The sequence below is a fragment of the Acomys russatus genome, chromosome 27 (genome assembly GCF_903995435.1).
Source record: "Acomys russatus chromosome 27, mAcoRus1.1, whole genome shotgun sequence".
Taxonomy (NCBI): domain Eukaryota; kingdom Metazoa; phylum Chordata; class Mammalia; order Rodentia; family Muridae; genus Acomys; species Acomys russatus.
In genome coordinates, this window is record NC_067163.1 from 17898458 (window position 1) to 17919575 (window position 21118).

General features: G+C 47.2%; 1 protein-coding gene across 2 annotated transcripts; it reads left to right on the plus strand.

Moving 5' to 3' along the window:
- The first annotated feature begins 3240 nt into the window (after positions 1 to 3240).
- Plpbp (pyridoxal phosphate binding protein) lies at positions 3241 to 16076 on the plus strand. Of its 2 annotated transcripts, none has more exons than XM_051169597.1 (8): positions 3241 to 3408; positions 5841 to 5948; positions 6027 to 6062; positions 6562 to 6637; positions 10449 to 10583; positions 12699 to 12841; positions 13249 to 13347; positions 15386 to 16076. In XM_051169597.1, exons 1-8 carry the CDS (start codon positions 3310 to 3312, stop codon positions 15515 to 15517), a joined length of 828 nt encoding a protein of 275 aa, XP_051025554.1. In that variant the 5' UTR covers positions 3241 to 3309; the 3' UTR covers positions 15518 to 16076. The 2 variants fall into 2 exon arrangements, with proteins under 2 accessions (XP_051025554.1, XP_051025555.1); XM_051169598.1 differs by lacking the exon at positions 3241 to 3408 and adding an exon at positions 3910 to 4099.
- Positions 16077 to 21118: the final 5042 nt, after the last annotated feature.

Sequence of the window (21118 nt, forward strand, 5' to 3'; positions counted from 1 at the left end):
TCTAGGACCCTCTAGATCCCTCTATTTCTCCATTCTTTCATACTTCTCTCACCTAAAAATGAATCTTTAAAAAAAGAAAATGACAAGCCAGGCATAGTGGTGCACGCCTTTAATCCCAGCACTTGGGAGGCAGAGGCAGGTGGATTGCTGTGAGTTTGAGGCCAGCCTGGTCTGCAAAGTTACTCCAGGACAGCCAAGGCTAACACAGAGAGACCTTGTCTGGAAAAATAAAAACAAGACAAAAATGACTTCTGTAAGTTCCTATCTTTGAATACCTTATCTCCAATAAGTGGAACTGTTTGAGAAGGATTAAGAATCATGGCCTTGTTGGGGGAAGTGTGTTAACTGTTGGGCAGGCTCAGGTTTTATACCAGTCAGGCATCCCAGTGTCTGCCTCAGCCTGTGGTTGTGGATCAAGCTGTGAACTCCCAGCTGTTCCTTCACTGTGCCATCATGGACGCTTTCTGAAACCATAAGCTAAATTAAACACTTTCTATTGTAAATCCCCTTGGTTATGGTCACAGCAATAGAAAAGTAACTGAGACAGCCTCCAGCTAATTAGCCCATAGTCAAGTATTTGAGACATTTTCTTGATTAATGATTGGTGTGCAAGGGCCTGGCTTTCTGTGGGTGGTGCCACTCCTGAGAGGTGGTCCTGAGTTATATAAAGAAAAAAAAAAAAAAAAAAAAAAGGAGCAAGCCATAAGGAGCAAGCTAGTAAGCAGTTAGTAAGCAGTGTTTATCTGTGCTCTCTGCTTCAGTTCCTGCCTCCAGGTTTCTCCCCTGCTTAAGTGCTGCCCTCAGTGATGGACCATGATGGGGAAGTGTAAGCCGAATAAAATATTTCCCCCCCCCCAAGTTGTTTTTGGTCAAGGTGTTTCATCGGAGCAATAAAAAGCAAACTAGGACAGGGCTAGAAAGATGGTGTGCTGGCTAGTTTCATGTCACATTGGCACAGCTAGAGTCAAAGAAGAGGGAGCCTCAGTGAGAAAATGCCTCCATAAGATGGCCCTAGAGGGGCTGGAGAGATGGCTCAGAGGTTAAGAGCACTGGCTGTTCTTCCAAAGGTCCTGGGTTCAATTCCCACCAACCACATGGTGGCTCACAGCCATCTATAGTGAGATCTGGTGCCCTCTTCTGGCATGCAGGCATATAGGGTTTCTCTGTGTAGCCTTAGCTCTCCATCCTGGACTCGCTTTGTAGACCAGACTGGCCTCAAACTCACAGAGATCTGCCTGCCTCTGCCTCCCAGTGCTAGGATTAAAGGCGTGCACCACCAGGCCTGGCTCAATGGGGACCGTTTCTATTCAAACCTCCACGCCTCTCCAAGTTGCTTTTGGTCATGGTGTTTCATCACAGCAATAGTAACCCTAAGACAGATGGTTCAGTGGATAAATATTCCCATGCAATCATAAAAATCTGAGTTTAGATCCCCAACAAACATCTATAATCCTGGAAAGACAGAACCCTAGGCTTTCTGGCCATCCAGTCTAGCCAAACTGGCAATCTCAAGCTCAGTCATAGACTCCTGACATTGATGTACATCTTCTAGTCACAAGAGGGAGGGAGGGAGGGAGGGAGGGAGGCAGAGACAGGGACAGGCAGACAGAGGGAGAAGGGAGGGAAGAGGGAGGGGGTTGCCCTATATGTGATATATATAGACCTCAGTTTTTTTACATGTGTGTGTGTTTATGTGTTTATGTATGTATGTATGTATCCTTGTGCATGCTTACATGCTCAAGCGCCCTGGCATTCATGTGGAGATCAGAGGACAGTTTGTTGGGAGTCTGCTCCCTTCTTCTACTATGAGTTGCAAGGATCAAACGCAGATCACCAGATTTAGTGGCAAGCACCCTGACTCCTGCGTCATCTTACCGCCTTCAGTATGTTTTTGGAAACAGCATGTCTCTTAAATTTCATGTTCGTCTCACCCTTCATGACTCCTTTTAGCCTGACCCATTAATCATTAATCCTTGCCGCTGACTCGCTCCTTCTAACTGTAGCTCTACAGCGAATTCTCATTACACTCACTCTGTAACAGGCTTCTAGTCCCTTTTAATGTTCTCTAAGGACAGTAACAACAGGTCAGGAAGCATTTTCCTTGCATATATTTACTCCTAATGTCTGGGATGGCGAGACAGCACTTGTTGCTCTTGGAGGGGTTCAGATCCCAAGACAGACATGTCTGCTCACTCTAACTCCAGTTCCAAGGGGGTCTGATGCCCTCCTCTGACCTCTGTGGGCATTTCACGCGCACACACACACACACACACACACACTTCCATGCAAGGAAAATACCCACACACATAAAAATATATCTACCTTCAAATTTTAAAGTGGGGAGCCAGGCACCAGGATTCTGTTGCCAGACACACATGGTATCTCACAACCATCTCTAACTCCAGGCCCAGGAGATCCAAAATTCTATTCTGGCCACAGCATCACAGACATTTTTGTTTTGGTTTGGTTTTCGTATTTTGAAACAAGGTTTCTCTGTTTTAGTTCTAGCTATCCTGGAACTTGATTTGTTTTCAGGTTTGTTTTGTTTTGTTGGGTTTTTTGTTTTGGTTTGGTTTGGTTTGGTTTTTGTTTTAAGATTTGTAATTTATACAGTATTCTGCCCATGTGTGCCTACACACCAGAAGAGGGCACCAGATCTCATTATAGATGGTTGTGAGCCACCATGAAGTTGCTGGGAACTGAACACAGGACCTTTGGAAGAACAGACAGTGCTCTTAACCTCTGAACCATGTCTCCAGCTCCATCTATAGCCCAGACTGGCCTCGAACTCGTGGTCCTCCGGCCTCTGCCTCCTTCAGCAAATCCTACCAGCAAGCGCCACGTGGAACTGACCCTGTAGAGCAGGCTGCACTTAACTCAGAGATTTGCCTGACTTTGCCTCATGAGTGGTGGTATTAAAGGCGTATGCCACCACCACCCTGCTCTAAAAAGTTCTTCTTAATGTCTTTGTTTATTTGTAATCCCGTCCCTCCCATAAAACAGACAGGCAAACAAACAGGTCTTTTTTAAATGTGTATATATATATATACACACATACATACATACATACATACACACACACACATTTTTTAAAAGTTACTCCTACTGTCTTTGTTTATAGAAATTCTGGTCCGCCTCGCCGCTCCCGCCACTCTCGCGGACCTCCCCAAGATGGCGCCCGCCTCGGCCTCCAGCCTCCATTGGGGGAAGTGGCCGGATGGTGAGCAGTGATTGGGCCTCGCATGTAGAGGGCGGGACCGGAAGGTAGTCTTGGTGGATCCCAGGTCCTCGGCCGGCGTCCTCTAGGGAATGTTGAGGGCTGGCAGCATGTCTGCAGAGCTGGGTGTCGGGTTCGCCCTGCGGACCGTGAACGAGCGCGTTCAGCAGAGTGTGGCGCGGCGGCCGCGGGTGAGGACAGGTCGCAGGGGACTGGGGCGGGCGGAGGCGGGGGGGGGGGGGGGGGACACGACACCTGCGTAGGGCCAGGTGTCATGGTGACGCAGAAGGGGCTCCCGGAGGGGCGGGGCTGCAGGGGCTTGCGAGGTTTCCTCAGAGGTCTGGGCTGGAGGCTCGGGACTTCTTGCAGGTTGGCCTGGTTGGAGAGAAGATGCTCGCTTAGGGAAAGTGACTCGTGTCCAGGTGTCTCGCCATTTGTCATTTCCTGTCACCACGGTACTGGAGCCCTCAGAGGGCCTAGTCCACCCGCGATCACGTGGCGGTGGCGACCCTTGGCCAAGAGTTGAGTGAAGGACCAGGTTTTACCGACACAGAGCAGCAGAAGGGAGCTGTCAGGTGCCCAGTCACAAGCATTTTCTCCCTATTGGTTATTTTGTCCGCTATTGGACTTGGTATTAGAGCAGAGTCCGTGTAATTAAGCTACGTTAGCTGATGTCTGAAGATCACCTTAAACAAGTCCTGTCGACTGTTCTAGCCCTGTTTTCTCGTAGCTGAAGGAAATGAGAGTTCACCTCCTTCCTAGTACCAGTGTTCTATCTCTTCAGAGAAAAATCCTGGGATTTCCCTAAAGCACCTCACTCTGGGATTTAGGCCTGCTTGTACCACTTTGTGTCTGGAGGCCTTCAGTTCGGGAGACCCTGTGGTAATTTATGTGACTTCTCCAAATCCTTGAGAGTATCATGATTCTGTGAGAGGCTCAGAAATGGTGGGATACATGAGGAGAGCTATGTGAGGATTTGGCTGCAGCTGAAAGCGGGGAAACTCTGCATTTTTTGTTTGTTTTGTTTTTTGAGACAGGATGTCTCTGTGTAGCTGTGGCTGTGCTGGACTCACTTTGTAGACCAGGCTGCCATGGAACACAGAGATCCACCTGCCTCTGCCTCCTAGCGCTGGGATTACAGGTGAGCCCACCACGCTGGGCTTGAACCCCTGCACTTTATGTAATGGCCATGGGGAAGAGTTTGGATGAAGCTAATGGTGAATACGGAATTGTGTCCCATTGCCAGCACTTCAGCATTGTCATTTGTTGGCTGAAGCATAGACTGAGCAATGCATTGTGTGCCTTTATCCCAGTCGAGCCTCTTTCGGAGTGAATAGAAGCATTATTAATTGTGACAACAGGGCCAGAATGGAATGAGTCTCTAAACTGTTTACCTTCAGCCATCAGAATTGGAAGTGACCTACCTGCTAAATAGGATGCTGCCTTCCCTTAGTGAAGTTATGCTGTTGGGGTTTGTCTTATCATTTGTTTGTATGGTTTTGTTTTGTTTTGGTGCTGGGGATACAACTCAGAACTTCACAAATGCTAAGCAGACCCTCTGCCACTGTTACTGTACCCTTGACCCAGTAAGGTGATGTGTGTGTGTGTGAGATGTGTGTATGTATGTATGTACAAGTCCATACCCATGTATGTGTGTATGTGTGTGTGTGCTTACACACGCATATATTCCTGTGTGTATAAGTGCACATGTCCGTGCATGCATGTGTGGAAGCCAGAAGCCAGTGTCAGTCATCTTTCTCTGCCACTCTCCACTTTATATTTTAAGACCCTAAAGCTGGAGCTGGCTAGCCAGCAAACACCCCAGCCCTGGGATGACAGACAGCTGGTACCACATCTGCCTTTTATATGGGTGTTTGTCTGGTCTAAACTCAGGCCCTCCTGCTCGTATGGCTAGCGTTTTACCACTGAGCCGTCTTTTCTGCCCCAAATCCTTAAACCTCCAGATGTGAATCATCTGGAACACTTGTTCAAAAGGAAGTTAGCAGGCAAGGTTGTAGCTCCATGGTAGAGTGTTTACCTGGCGTTCCCAAAATCCAGGGCTCTATGTCCATACCACAAAAACAAAAGAATCAGAGGTGCAGGGCCGGGGGGTAGGGCGTGGGGGGTGGCGGGGGTGCGTCCAGGCAGTGGTGAGGCACATGTCTAATCCTAGAATCCAAGTGGAAGAGGCAGGTGGATCTCCATGAGTTCGAGGCCAGCCTACAAAATGAGTTCCAGAACAGCCAGGGTACACAGAGAACTCTGTCTCCAAAAAAAAAAAAAAAAAAAAAAGCAAACAACAAACAAACAATCATAAAAGCGGGGGGGGGGGGGGGGGATCTTACATTGCCAAGTCGAGATGTACATCAGTCTATTTTACAAGGTATATCATTTTGTTTCAGTTTTGTTTTTCAAACCAGGGTTTCCCTGTTTAGTCCTGGCTGCCCTGGAACTCACTTTGTATGTAGATGAGGCTGGCCTTGAACTCATAGAGATCCACCTGCCTCTGCTTCCAGAGTGCTGGGATTAAAGGTGTGTGCCACCTCCACTGGGCACTACAAGGTGTATCTTATTGGAGCAAAATTCCACATATTCGCTCATGTGACTCTTTCTTTCTTGACAGAATCTTCCAGCCATCCAACCCCGGCTAGTAGCAGTCAGCAAAACTAAACCTGCAGGCATGGTGATTGAGGCCTATGGTCATGGGCAGCGCACTTTTGGAGAGAACTATGTAAGATTCTTCTTATAAGAACCCTCGGAAGAGTTGTGCCTACCAGGCTTCTGACTCGCTCTGTTCTTGCTCTTTTAGGTTCAGGAACTACTAGAGAAAGCATCAAACCCTACGGTACGTAGACACGGGAAGTGTTGACTCTGTGTAGAAGTCTTACCTCGTGGCTGAGAGTTAGACCTGTGTTGGTGATGGAGTTTTAGAACAGAAAGCTAGGCCAGGGATAGAAATTGTCCACATTTCCCTTGTGCCCTAAATAATTCTTCACAGAGTTTCTCTGTCTTTATCTAGACTTTAATATTCTCTTTTGTGGCTGTTGGTGACTAGTGAGTGATTTTAGAAGCAGAGCCTTTAGAGATTTGAAAATGTAAATGAAAGGGTATGGGGTGCAGCTCAATGGCAGTGTGCCTGGAAAACTAAGTCATTTTTGTCTTTAATAGGTAATATCTGAAAAAATACAGAGAGGGTTACGAGTAAGGGAAGGAAACAGTGGGAGACCGGCTAGAGAGAGTGGTGGTGGGTCATCACTCAGCAGAGATAGCATGGGAGTGAAGGGTGCTTGAGCTGACCAAACCGCCATGACATCTGCATCAAGTGGTTCCCTTTCTCTCTCCAGATTCTGTCTTCATGCCCTGAGATCAAATGGCACTTCATTGGCCATTTACAGAAACAGAATGTCAACAAATTGATGGGTAAGACACAACTCTAAGTGTGAAGACAGGCCTTCTCTGTGACTGTATGGCTTCCACCACCGCCTGAGGAAGCAGCTTTGAGGCCATCCCCAGCTCACCATTTGTGCTGTGGGATTGGCTCAAATAAGTCACAGTAAAGTAAAAATAAGGTTGGAGGGTGTGGCTTAGCAATAGAATTGCTTGCCTGGCATTTACAAGGCCCTAGGTCAGTCCCCAGCACCATAAAAAATAGTTACTAACTACAGGAAGATTTAAGCATGTGACATGCGAGGACCTCAAGTAATGGTGCTTACATCTCTCCAGGTAGCAAAACTGAAGAAACCTGTATGTTTTTCTTCTTCTGGGGGAGGGGCGGTTATAGAGCAAGACAGGCTGTGTGTCTAGAGGTCAGAGGACAACACAGAGGAGTTGGGTCTCTCTCTTCAAATGTGGGTCCCGGGGATTGAACCCAGGTTGTCAGGCTTGGCAGCAGGCACCTTTACACACTGAACCTCTTGACTCCCCTAGTATTTATTTTTCTTAACACCCTTTTCAGGGGCCAGTTGAGAACAAGCTTAGGCAACTACAATAAATTGCACAGATTGAAAGTGTCTGATTTGATTAATTTTGACACAGGATTACAACTGTGAAACTATTACAATAATTAAAATAGCAGGCACCCATCACCCCAGAGGCTCCTTCCTGTCATCTTTGTTGTCCATTTTGTTGTTGTAAATTCCGTATTTTAGAATTACAAAAAAAAAAAAAAGTATCTTCTGTCAGTCCTCATCAAGCGTTGACCTTTAGCATGTTTATGTGGTGCTTTCATCATCTTATTCAGTAGTGTCTCACTTTATAAACATCACAGTTTTTCTGTTGACACTGATGGCCATTTAGGTTACTTCCAGTTTTGGAGTACTACAAATAAGCTACTGTGCCAGATGTGGTGGCACATGTAGAGGAATTTTAATCCAGAAACATGGCTGCTGTGGCAAGGGATCACATCCAAAGACCTTCTGGGTCTGTGTTATCCAGCCGGAATACAACCAGACAGACCTTTCATCCCAGGAGATAGAACAGATCTAAGTTCAAGGCCAGCCTGGTATAGAGCAAGTTTCAGATAAAGAAAAGCTCAGATCTAGGCATGGTGGTGCACGCCTTTAATCCCAGCTCTCAGGAGACATAGGCAGGGAGAGCTCTGAGCTCCAGTCATTTCCATTGAGTCAGTGAGTTGAGAGGCTTACTCAGCCTACTGTCTTTTTTTTTTTTTTTAAGATTTATTTATTTAATGTATGAATGTGATGTACATCCACAGGCCAGAAGAGGGCATCAGATCACATTATAGATGGTTGTGAGCCACTATGTGGTTGCTGGGAATTGAACTCAGGACCTTTGGAAGAGCAGTTGGTGCTCTTAACCACTGAGCCATCTCTCTAGCCCTTTTTTTTTTTTTCAATTCACTTTACATCCTAATTGTAGCTCCTTTCCTCCTCTCTTCCTGGCCCCTCCCTCCCACCCTCTGCCCCCTCCCCTTCTCCTCAGAAAAGGGGGGCCTCACCCCAGCACATTAAGTCGCATCAGGACTGAGCTTATCTGCTGAGGCCAGGCAAGGCAGCCCCACCAAGAGGAAATGATTGAAAGCAGGCAACAGAGTCCATGTCATAGGCAGCACCCACTCAACTCACTAGGGGACCCACATGAAGATCAAACTGCCCATCTGTTACACATGTGTAGAGGGCCTAGGTCCAGTCCGTGCATGGTCCTTGGTTGGTGCTTCTGTTTCCTCAAGCCCCCATGGGTCTGGGTTAGTTGTTTCTCTTGGTCCTCTTCTGGCATCCCTGTCCCCTCCAGGTCCTTCCATCCTCCCCCTCACTCTCCCACAAGACTTCTTGAGCTCTGCCTACTGTCTTATACAATCCCAGACCACCTGCTCAAGGGTGCCACAACTTGTCAAAGGCCAGTTTGGACACCCCAGGGTAAACTGAGGCTGGCGTAGAGTCCACATGCCTCCCCCAACAACAACTCACAGTGAGCTGTGCCTTCCCATATCAGTTATTAATGATGGAGAAATGCCCACAGGCTTTTGCCCACAGGCCAGAGTTCTGGAGACATTTTCTCAATTGAAGTTTGCTTTTCTCAGATGACCCTGGCTTGTCTAAAGTTGACATTAAAAAAAAAAAAAAAAAAAAAACTAACCCCCACAACTGGCCTTGCCACTCTGAGTAATTTCATGCCTAATGTATCAACTCTCAGAGTTTGTATCTGATACATTGTAGTTTAGCGGGTGGGGTGTTTGTTTTAGCCGGAAGTGTGAGTCTTTGTAAATACATGGAAGAGATAACCTAACACCTATCTACTAATTCTTGCATCTCCTCACTTTTGAGTCAGTGTCAGTTCATTATCATCCCATGAATAGTTGCTTTATACATTGCTGGTTTCGTTTGTCTTTATTTATTTGTTTTGTTTTGTTTTGTTTTTGAGACAGAGTCTGACTCTAACCCAGGCTGGCCTGGAACTTGTGGTGATCCTCCTGTCTCAGCCTCCTAAATGCTGGAATTGCAGGCATGAGGCACCATCTCTCCCAACAGCATGCCAGACAGTTTTGTTTAGATTTCAGACGTGAAGTTTGACATGTTCAGCTCCAGCTATTTTTATATTCCTATAAATATTCTGCTGCTGCTTTGTTCTGGAACATAGTTTACATCTTATTGGAACAATTTTATCCTTTTAAGGTTTTGGATTTTTGTTTGGTTGGTTGGTTGGTTCACTTTTCGTGACAAGAGTTTCTCTGTGTAGCTTTGGCTGTCCTGGAATCACTCACTTTGTAGACCAGGCTGATCTTAAACTCAGATCCACCTGCCTCTGCCTCCCAGTGCTAGGATTAAAGGTGTGCCCCATCACTGCCCAGCTTTAGGTTCTTGTTAATTCTCTTGGTGTATAACAGACCAGAGTGGAATTTAGAATTAATTGTTTACACTATTACTAGTGTCTCCGTCCCAATCCATATTCCACATCCTTTGTGAACCTCAGAAGGCATGCCCCCCTAACCTGTTAAGGCCTGCAGTGACTTCCTCTGTGCACTGGTCAGTGACCAGCTGGACACTCTAGCCCATTAAGACCTGTACAATGCATGCAGCTCTGTCCTCGCTCACATTCCACACCCAGGAAACAAGTGAAGAGAGATCAGGAAGTACGAAGAGGCTCAGTCTTCTCCATGGTAGAGGAAAAAAGAGAAAAGAGGCATGAAAGGCAGGGAAAATAGTTAGCCAACTGCCTGGAAGATTTCTGTACTCAGTACGAGCAAGCTGGTGGGACCGTATCACTGTCCTTTATCTCTGGCAAGAGTCATAGTTTATCTTGATGACCTCACTGTCTAACTGAGCATCCAGGATGAGCTGGTCTGGTATCATTGTCAAACAAGACCCATCCCTGATAGTGATGGTGTCTGTCCAGGCTAGCGTGTTTGCTTCTGGATAGGCTCTGCTCTGTTGTTTGACCTGTTGCCCTTGGCTTGAACTGAGGTATGACTAGATGAGGCCTGCTGCTCAGAATCTCAGCTACCAGCTTCCTAAATGCATCTCTCTACACATGCTGCCTGATTGTGGAACGTGAGCGGTTCCCTTATCCATCTTTGCTGGTGCAATGGGCTTGTGTGCCTTTGGACTTCATATCTAGAAACTGTCATGCTGGTTTTCTTGGCTGATCAGAAGGTTTCGCTGTCCTGTTCTTTTGCTGTGACACTCCTCCCTCTACCAGATCAAAGGTTTGTCACACGTGTCCTCTTGACAGCAGGGAAAACAAAGACCGCTACCTTCCCTTTTTCTCATTACAGCTGTCCCCAACCTCTTTATGCTGGAAACCATAGACTCTGTGAAGTTGGCAGACAAGGTGAACAGTTCCTGGCAGAAGAAAGGTTCTACTGAACAACTAAAGGTTATGGTCCAGATTAACACCAGTGGAGAGGAGAGTAAGTGACTGGATGAGAACCGTAGGTGTTTGATCGCGTGCATGGCTGAAGCTCAGGTAGAGTGGTGGGTGTCAGCATCCAGTAAGGAGAATGTGGGGGAGAAGCTCCAACCTTTTAGCAAGCTGCTTTGTCACGACTGAGCAGTGTGGTGATCCCATATAATTCATTAATATATTATGGCTTGTTAGGCATTGATTTTAAGGAATTAGAACCCTGATGTCCTGGAAATCCTCTCCTGAAAGCGATTGAGAATTGCACTCATAATACTCCTTAGGTGTGGAAGGAAATTAGCCAGGGCTTCCCTGGGCAAGGAGAAGAGAGAAACTGTTGAACCCCTGCGAGTATCTATCTCATGGGGCCTGGCTTATCAGTGTAACAGTGAGTTACAGAGGAGTGTGGAGTTTGACACCAGACAGACATCTGCTTGAACTCCACCTCCTGTCAGTCGCCTAAGCTCTCTGTACTGAGTTTCCATATGTGGCAGTGGGTACTCCCCCCGATGGCGTTGGGGGAGTGCCCACTGCCAACGGTGTGGCGAGGAGTCAGCGCAGTGACGCAGAACCCTGGACAGCTCGCTTGCTTGCTTTTTGTTAAGAGTGAGTGCCAGGCATTTGCATGGAGCCATCTGAGCAGTCACGTGCAGCAGTTCTTGGAGTAGGCATCTGTTTTCCAGATGTGCCCTGGAGTCGGGCTGCCTGGGCTCACAGTTCTTGTCAGATGTCCATAGAAAAGGACTTAGCCTCCCTGCCTCAGTTTCCTCTGAAGACTGGTGCTATAAGAACCCTTAGAGTTACTGTATGCAATGAGAAGTCTTGGGGCTGGCCCAGTGTTCAGTAGACCTTAATAGTTTTCATTATTATGTTATACGCATGCTCCCTGACTATGGTTACATTGCATATAAGTAGATACAAGACCAACTCCAGAGTGTCTTTACTGAATTTCTTGACAATTAGCTGTGATTTGTCCTAATTAAATAACAGTGAAAGGGCTGGAGAGATGGCTCAGAGGTTTAAGAGCGCTGATTGTTCTTCCAGAGGTCCCGAGTTCAATTCCCAGCAACCACATGGTGGCTCACAATCATCTGTAATGTGATCTAATGCTCGCTTCTGCCATGCAGGCAGAGCACTGTATACATAATAAATAAATAAATAAATAACAGTGAAAGTACCTGCCTACTCCATTTAATAATGGGACAAAGGCAAAGCATTGCCGATAGTCTTTAAAAGACATAACAAATATCAATTGCTCTAACTCCTCCAGCCATTCTTAAGTGTAAGTTAAACTTTGCAAATATATAGTTCCAACTTTATTATGCGTATATGATTTGTCTTTTGCAGTTCTATTAATAAATTGGTTTTTTAAAAAAACAACATAAAAATGTCAGGTTTAGAAAAAAGTTCTGAGATTCATCTAGGACTTTGGCAGTGTGACCCTCCCTAGTGCCCCAAGACACTACCCTCTCCTATTTCTGTGATAAAACACCATGGCCAGGGCAACTCACAGGTGGAAGACTCTGTTTGCCTTACGGTTCCAGGGGATAAAGGTCCGAGGTAGGGGAACATGGCAGCTGGAGAGAAGCCCGGGGCTCACACCTGTCACTACAAGCATGGAGGGGAGGGGAGGACTGGAGCCTGGGAATGATGGAGTGCTGCACTGCTTTGCAGCTTCACAGCCGGCACCCACCTCCAGCAAGGCAACATCTCCTAGGCCTGTCCAAACAGCGCCAGCAGCTGGGAACAAAGCGTTCACACATAGGAGCCTATGGGGGACATTGTCATTCATACCACAGCGTACTATGTCTTTTCCGTCTCCCCTGTTGGAGGGTGGCTTAGTGGCAGTGCCTTGTGTATGCAGAGGCATGGGTTCAGTTTCTGGCACTGAAAAAAATTAAGTAGAACCCTGAGATGGAGTAAAGAGAATTAATCTTGAGAAACCTGTGTGGAACAGGGGCAGCATGAAGGACCTCAGATACACTGTCATTCTTTAGGGTTAGGGTAAGTGACTTCATCAGGTTTTCATCTGAGAGTCTCCTCCATCCTCAGGAAGAGATGAAAATGGAGTCTTCTGGCAGGTTAAGATGTGTTGGCATACACATATTCTGTTTCTTTTGTGAAGGTAAACACGGCCTTCCTCCTTCAGAGACCATAGCCTTGGTGGAACACATAAAGGCCCGGTGTCCCAGCCTGGAGTTCGTGGGGCTCATGACCATAGGAAGCTTTGGGCATGATCTTAGTCAAGGACCAAACCCAGACTTCCAGGTACTGGGGTCGGCATGATGCCCTTGTGCCAAGGAAGCATCGTGGGGCCGTGAGTGTGGCCTGCCAGCAGGATGTCTCTAGAATGTGCAGCGGTCATGCTGGACGGCTCGGGTGGGGATGCAACATGAGGAACAAAATCACCAGAAGTGTTTGGGGGTTGGGAGCTTTCCTTTTGTTTTCATTTTGGTGGGTTTGTTTTTCTTCTGTTTGGTTTGGTTTGGTTTGGCTTGCTTTGTTTTGGAGACAAGTTCACCACCCTGTATAGCCCAGGCTGGTGCTGAATTCAGGATTCTCCTGCCTGTTCCTGAGCATTATAGGCAAGCACCGCTATGCTATGCAGATTTGGCCACCTTTTGACGTCACTGGAAACCACAGAGATATGATGGTAACACTTGTATTTGGGTCAGGTGTTACTGTCCCTGCGGCGGGAGCTGTGTGAGAAGCTAAACATCCCTGCGGAGCAGGTGGAGCTGAGCATGGGCATGTCCACAGACTTCCAGCATGCCGTAAGTGTCCTTCCGGGGGCAGGGCGGGGGGGGGCGGGCCCTGGGGTGGGGTTTGATGTGGGGGTCTTTTAAGTGCCTCATCCTAGTGATAAAGCAGACAGACACAGTGACTCAGTTGTCCTAACATTCACACATACATACACACACACACATACACACACACACACATACACACACACACACACACACACACACACACTGCTCCTTTTTTGGAGTGAAATTATAGGAATTACAATGAAATTCTTAAAACTCAACATAATCCACTACATGTAGTCAAAAAAAGCTGGGGTGTAATTTAGGGTTTAATGACTGTGTCAGACCTGGGTTTGGTTTCGCAGAACCAAAAAAGAAGTTTTAAGCTGAGTTTTAAATACACTTCATACATAAGTCCTAGGTTAGTAGCTATGTGACAGTAAGTATGAACTGAAATAAAGCAACTCACAAACATGAATTTCTAAGATAATAAATCATAGCTGGGTGCTCTGCACTTGGGAAACAGAGTCAAGATGGATTGCTGGTGAGTTTCAAGCCAGCCTGGTCTACACCACAAGTTCCATGCAACCCAAGACTGCATAGTGAGATGCCTTAAAAATAAATAAATATCCTCAAGACCCAGCTATTCCACTCCTTGGAATATACCCAGAAGATGCTCCAGCACACAACAAGAAAATTTGCTCAACCATGTTCATAGAAGCTTTATTCATAATAGCCAGAACATGGAAACAGCCTAAGTGTCCCTCAGTAGAAGAATGGATAAAGAAACTGTGGTACATATACACTATGGAATACTACTCAGCTATTAAAAACAAGGAATTCCAGAAATTTGTGGACAAATGGATTGAGCTAGAAATGATCATAATGAGTGAGTTAACCCAGAAGCAGAAAGAGTCAAATGGTATCTACTCACTTATATCTGCATACTAGCCCAAGGGGCATGTCCCACGAAAGCCTTCACTTACCAGGAAACTGGGACAGAGGGGAAGACATCCTATTGGGACTCTAGATGAGAGAAGCATGGGAGAATAGCAAAGTAGAAGGATCCAGAGGGTCCTAGAAACTTACAAGTAGAACATTATGATAGGCAGATTTGGGCCCAGGGGTCCCACTCAAACTAAGGCACCAGCCAAGGACAATACAGGCGGTAAACTTTAAACCCCTACCCAAATCTAGCCAATGGTCAGAACATTCTCCACAGTTGAGTAGAGAGTGGGGTATGACTTTCTCATGTACTCTGGTGCCTCATTTGTCCATGTCCCCTGGAGGGGGAGACCTGGTGGCACTCAGAGGAAGGACAGCAGGTTGTCAAGAAGAGACTTGATACCCTATGAGCATATACAGGGGGAGGTAATCCCCCTCAGGAACAGTCATAGGGGAGGGGAGTAATGGGAAAATGGGAGGGAGGGAAGAATGGGGAGGATACAAGGGATGGGATAACCATTGAGATGTAACAAGAATAAATTAATAATAAAAAATTTTTTTAAATAAATAAATAATAACAAAGTTCTAAATATCAAAGTGTAAAGTTCCATTTTCAGAATACCACATATGTTAAAACAGTGTCAAGATTCTAAAATGGAGTTTGATTTTATGCTCAGATAGCTACAGGTTTTTTCTGCTTGGCTGGCCATACCCTTTGATCATTAGCTTCAGGGCAGCTTTCTCCTATGCTGTGCTGTCGCACACTCACACACCTGGATCTCTACCGTCCCTCATCCTTACATCCTTAAATGCCACTGAAGTCCCCTAGCACTGTACAAGCTGAGGCCATCACCTGTCTTTTGAAGGCTACCTGAGATGTATGTGGTTCTGCTGTGGGCCCACCAGCCTCTGGGGGGAGAGAGAGAGAGAGAGAGAGAGAGAGAGAGAGGGGAGGGAGGGAGGGGGAGGGAGGGAGGGAGAGGGAGGGAGGGAGGAGGAGGGAGGGAGAGAGAGAGAGAGAGAGAGAGAGAGAGAGAGAGAGAGAGAGAGAGAGACTGAGAGACTGAGAGACTGAGAGACTCAGTGCCAATTGCCTTCCTGTTTGAACTCTGTCCTGCAGATTGAAGTAGGATCTACAAATGTCCGGATAGGAAGCACCATTTTCGGAGAGCGAGATTACTCAAAGAAACCTGCCCAAGAGAAGACTACAACAGACCCGAAGGCCACAGCACCACTGGCACAAGAACAGTGAGACCCGGACATCTGAGAGGGTCAACTGTGCACCAGCCGAGGTTTTCATTTTGGTGTTCCGCATGTTCCCATCCCCACTCTCCTGTGGCTGTACAGAGCACTGAGATTACATGTGCTGATGGAGGCCTCCTGTGTGTGGCCTCTGCCCTAGGAGGAGTTCTGAGACTTCAGAGTGACACCCAATCCGGAACTGACATCCACTGAACACTGCCCAGGACCACCCAGCCCTCTGTGAATGCCTTTTCCCTGGTATCTTTTGAGTTGCTGGTGTCTATAATCAAAAAACAAAAAACTCAGAGGGATTCCCATTTGCCCTTCCACCAAACTGGAGTGCCCCACAGTTGTGTTTACAAGTCCCCAGCGAACAGTCCCATCACTACTCTGGAACAGGGTGATCTCTGCTCCCAGTTTGCACCCTGGCCAGTGGATGTCTCTAGTCACAGCTCCTCTGTGGCACTGAACTTCCAGGGTAACTTGTAAGTGCACTTGGGCCTTGCTGACATCATGTTGAGAAGGTGATACATGGAGCCTTTTCCTTGGGGACCACAGTGATGGAAAGTGAGTGACAACATTTCTTCCCCATCACAATCCTTTTCTGGGTTTTAGACTGTCCCTCTTGGAGACGACAGCCCTTCAGAACCTGTTTTGGTCCGTGCATAGGTTCAGCAAGGCCTCACTCACTTTTTCTTGTCTGGGAAAGTATCTCCCAGGTGTACTTATAGCCACCCCAATGCACACACTGTATTTATAAGCCAGAATTTTGCAGCTCTTGATTGATCATGACATAATGAGAACCTCACAAATGAGGACGCAGCTGGGCATAGCAGCACGTGCTTGTAATTCTGGCATTTGAAAGGTGCAGGCAGGGAGATTGAGAGTTCAACAACAGACAGAGGCTCAATGAGACCCTTAGCTAAAACACAAATAAAATAAACCAGAAAGCACAATTCTGTAGCACCCACAACAGCTTCAGTGTGGGCTGCTTCTTTCCTGATAGCTTTTCCTCATTTACTCCAGCCCTCCTTTGTTTAACAATAACTTCTGAACCTGCTGCTGCTGCTGCTGCTGGAATGTAATTTCATAAACTTAGACCACTCTGGTTCTTGTTCTGTTTCAGTCAAAGCTAGCGTGGCATTTCAGAGTCTGTCAACTATAAATGTGAGCTTGAATTATACCATCTGTGCCAACTATAAAGCAATTAAAGATTTATTTTTATGACCTGGTGTAATGAGTGAATTAACAAAGGGGGCATTGGCGCTGATAGGAGGCAGCCTGCCTGGCTCTGGAGAGGCCCTTCCTGGGGTCAGAGATGCCACCGAAGCCACGCCATACATATATGCAAGAAGGGTTCTGAATGTCCAGAGCAAGGAAATGTCTTCGATAAGTGAGTATTAGCCCAACATGGATGTCGTCTGAGAGTCTTCACTCAGCAAGGGATCAGGACAGATGCTTGGCCTCAATATTGGACTCTAGGTGAGAGGGGTATGGAAGAATGGGGAGATGTAAGGACCCAGAGGGTCCAGGAGCCCCACAAGAAGACCATCAAGGATGGTGGATCTGGCCCCAGGGCCTGCACAAGCTGCTATACCAACCAAGGACAATGCATGTGCAGTAATCCTAGACACCACCACCCCCTTCAGATCTAGTCAATGGACAGCTCATTGTCCACAGTTGTGGGGAGGGCGGGGACTGCCTCTGACATGAACTCTGGTGCCCTCGATTTGACCACTTCCCCTTGGTAGGGAGGCCTGGTGGCACTCAGAGGAAGGGGAAGCAGGCTACCCCAATGAAACCTGATAGGCTGTGGTCACATGGTGGGGGAGGAGGTTCCCTTCTGTCACAGGTCCAGGGGAAGGGAATAGGATGGAAGAGGGAGGGAGGGTGGGAATGGGAAGAGACAAGTGAGGGGATAACAATCTGTGATGTAATCTGAAAATGAAGTGTTGGTTGCCATTGTCAGGAATTGGAAAGGCGCCTGCTCCCTGCTATATGAAGCTCTTTGGATTGCCTCTAGATGGCGACATTGGCTGCCCTGAGGCACATGCAAACTTCAACATTGACTCACCTGAAGAGCGCATTCTGGGCCCATCGGTCAGCAGTAGGGCCTATTCAGTCTTCCTCCATAAGTGACGTGGACCTGCAGGCTCATGGGTACTTTTGGCAATCTCACGTCTTTCCCTTTTTCTTTTCTTTGTTTTGTTTTGCTTTGCTTTGCTTTTGCTTTTTGAGACAGGGTTTCTCTGTGTAACCCTGGCTATTCTGGACTCACTTTGTAGTCTGAGTTGTCTTTGAACTCACAAAGATCCGCCTGCTTCTGCTTCCCAGTGCTGGGATTACAGGCACGAGCCACCGCACACAGGCGCTCATCTCACTTCTGTGCTGACTTGGTTGAGGGATCTGAGGGTGACTGGGCGCTTCGGAAAAAGTAAAATGGTTAAACAATAAAAGATCTGCCTGGCTTGTGCCTGGAAATGAAGAACACAGTGGAGACGAAGCCAGGAGAGGCATTAGTCCAGATGCCTGGAGGAAGCCAAACCATAGCCAGCGCATCCTCAGCAGGGTGACTCTCTTGAGAAAATTTGGCCAGGCTATGAGACTGTCTTTTGTTTCATTTGAGGCAGCTGCTTGGGCTACTCCCAGGTTTTTATAGCAGCAGTGACAGCATTGAGGCAAGTTTAGAGTCAGACCCACCCATCCACTCATGCAGAATTAGCCATCTCTCCCTGACAACCCATCCCTGGGGTGGGGGTTGTGCATGCATCCCCTGTATTAGGATTCTCTAAGGAATGACAGATACAGTGGAATATATATGAGATTTGTTAGAGTGGCTTATGCACTGTGGTCCAAATAGTCCAACAACAGATGCCTCCTGCTGCAAAGACCAAGGATCCGATAGTTGCTCAGTCTGCAAGACTGGAATCTCGGCAGTGCAGGTGTCCCAGCAAGATCCTAGAGAGCTGCCACTTTTCAATCCCCATTGGAATCCCAAAAAGAAGCAGGTTCTAACATCAGCTGAGGAATGGCTCAGGATAAATAAGCTGGCCAGAGAGAGTGGGGGGCAGGCAGACAGACAGCACAAGCTCCCCTCTTCCATGTCCTTGTGTGTGGGCCACCACCACATTAAAGGGTGCATGCTTTTAATCCCAGTACTCAGGGAGGCAGAAGCAGGAGGATAGCTGTGAGTTCAGGGCCAGCCTGGTCTACAAAGTGAGTCCAGGACAGCCAAGGCTACACAGAGAAACCCTGTCTCGAAAAGCAAAACAAAACAAAAACCCTCACAGGTGTGCCCAGCTGCTTGGGTTTTAGTTACTTCCAAATGTTGTCAAGCAAGCACAGGAGGCCCCTGGTAATCTGTCAAGGCTTTGGTCTCTGGGGGAGAGACCATCTGCACAGAAACATACCTATGGCACTGGTGGTGGGAGCCCCAGAACACCCAGGGAAGTACAGAACCATGAAGCTGCACCCTAACCCTTACCACATTTCCTTATTTTTCCAAGCATTAATTATACAAAATGACAGGCTTCATTGTGCAATCGCCCTCTCTTGGCCCCTCCCACGCCTGCTCATCCCTCACTCCTCCCAAACAGTCCCTGCTACCTTCATAGCTTTTGTTCCAATCACTGTTTCTTCTTCTTCTTCTTCTTCTTCTTCTTCTTCTTCTTCTTCTTCTTCTTCTTTCTTCTTCTTCTTCTTTATCTCTCCTTCTTCTTCTTCTTCTTCTTCTTCCTCTCCTCCTCCTCTTCTTCTTTTTTGGTTTTTTTGAGACAGAGTTTCTCTGTGTAACAGCCTTGTCCTGGACTCTCTTTATAGACCAGGCTGGCCTCGAACTCACAGGGATCCACCTGTTTCTGCTTCCCTAGTGCTGGGATTAAAGGCGTGCACCACCATGCAGCCCCCCTCACTACATTTCTTAAAACAAACTGTTCCACCCCACTCCCCTTTTTTAAACCTTTGTGGTCTGAAAGTCCTCTCCTCTGAATTCTTTCTCTTTAAAAATAAAAGATTTAAGCTTTTTTTTTTAATGTGTGTGGATCTTTTGCTTGAATGTGTGCATGTGCACCACATGTGTGCCTGGTGCTCATGGAGGTCAGAAGAGGTCAGATCACTGGAGTTATGGATGATTGTGAGCCACCATGTGGGTGCTGGAAAGTGAACTTGGGTCCTCTGAGAGAACAGCAGATGCTCTTAACTGCTGAGCCATCTCTCCGGCCTCCACCCTTTTAAAAATATTTATCTTAACCACTCGGCTGTGGCACATGCCTTTAATCCCAGCAGTCAGGAAGCAGAGGCCAGCCTGGTCTACAGAGTGAGTTCCAGGACAACCAGTGCTACACAGAGAAACCCTGTCTCAAAAAATCATATATGTGTGTATTTTGCCTACATGTGCATTAGTGCAAAGCATTTGTGCAGTGCTGGAGAGACCAGAAAGAATCTCAGATCCTCTGGACCTGGAGTTACAGATGGTTGTTAACCAGCATGTGGGTGCTGGGATTCAAACCTGTGTTCTCTGATAGAGTAGCTACTGCTCTTAACTGTGAGCCAGCTCTCCAGCTCCCCTTCCTCTTTCTAATTTGCAGGTGCCTACATTCTTGCAAGTGTGTGGGGGCATGCCCTTGCCACTGCAAGAGGACAGCCTCAGGTGTGTGGGAAGGGCCACCGCGTTGTTCACAGCTGTGTATACCAGGCTAGCTGACCCACAAGCTTCCATGGATCTTCCAGTCTCTGCATCCCATCTTGCACCAGAAGTACTGGGGTTGCAAATGAATGCTGCCATGCCTAGCTTTTACGTGGGTTTTGGGGATTTGAACTCAGGTCTTTGTGCTTGCATAGTAAGTACTTTATCCACTAAGCCATCTCCCCAGCTCTGTGTTCTCTCATGACAGTTCATCAAGTATTTAGGAAACCTGTAAGTATCTCCTTCCCCGTCCCCCTCTCACTGTTACACAGAGCCCTGGCTGTCCTGCACTCTCTTTGTAGACCAGGGTGATGTAAGTACCCCCTTTTTTGATCCAGCACTGAGGCTAGGAATGGATACACACACACACACACACACACACACACACACACACACACACACCTTGTCTACGGACAGGAAAAATTGGCGGCAGGGCAAGAAGTAAATTCAAGACTAATATGACTATCATTGGCTGTATTCTTGTTGTTGTTATTCTTGTTGTTATTTGGCCAGGCTAAGACTGGCACCCTGGGGTTTTTCTGCAGGCAGTCTACCACCAAGTCACACTTAGCCTCCATTGCTAGCTTTAATCAGCGATAAGCAGTATATTGGATTTGCAGCTATAGCCTCAGAAAGCCATATTGCTGTGAAAGAAATGCACATTTTTTCAGTCCCTTGTGCTAGTTGAGAACTGATGTAGTTTAATACAGAACAAACTCTGAAACCACAAGCAGAGGCCATGAGAAGGAAGGGGAATTAAGCCCAGACACGAGGAGAATCCACCTGCCCCCATTCCTTTTCCTGACATTTAGAATCAGCCTGCCGTCATCCCCCTTCCCTGGCTCCCACACTCCTCCTCCAGAGCCATTCTCACACAGGCTACAGGGCTCACAGTGTACAAACTTCCCCCTGAGTTGGAGCAGCAGT

What these genes read in the sequence shown, in the direction of transcription:
- Plpbp (XM_051169597.1), top strand. Translation starts at nt 3,310, where the DNA reads ATGTTGAGGGCTGGCAGCATGTCTGCAGAGCTGGGTGTCGGGTTCGCC. An exon ending in GTGTGGCGCGGCGGCCGCGG is followed by an intron (nt 3,409 to 5,840) that starts GTGAGGACAGGT and finishes CTTTCTTGACAG; the next exon opens with AATCTTCCAGCCATCCAACC. An exon ending in GCACTTTTGGAGAGAACTAT is followed by an intron (nt 5,949 to 6,026) that starts GTAAGATTCTTC and finishes TTGCTCTTTTAG; the next exon opens with GTTCAGGAACTACTAGAGAA.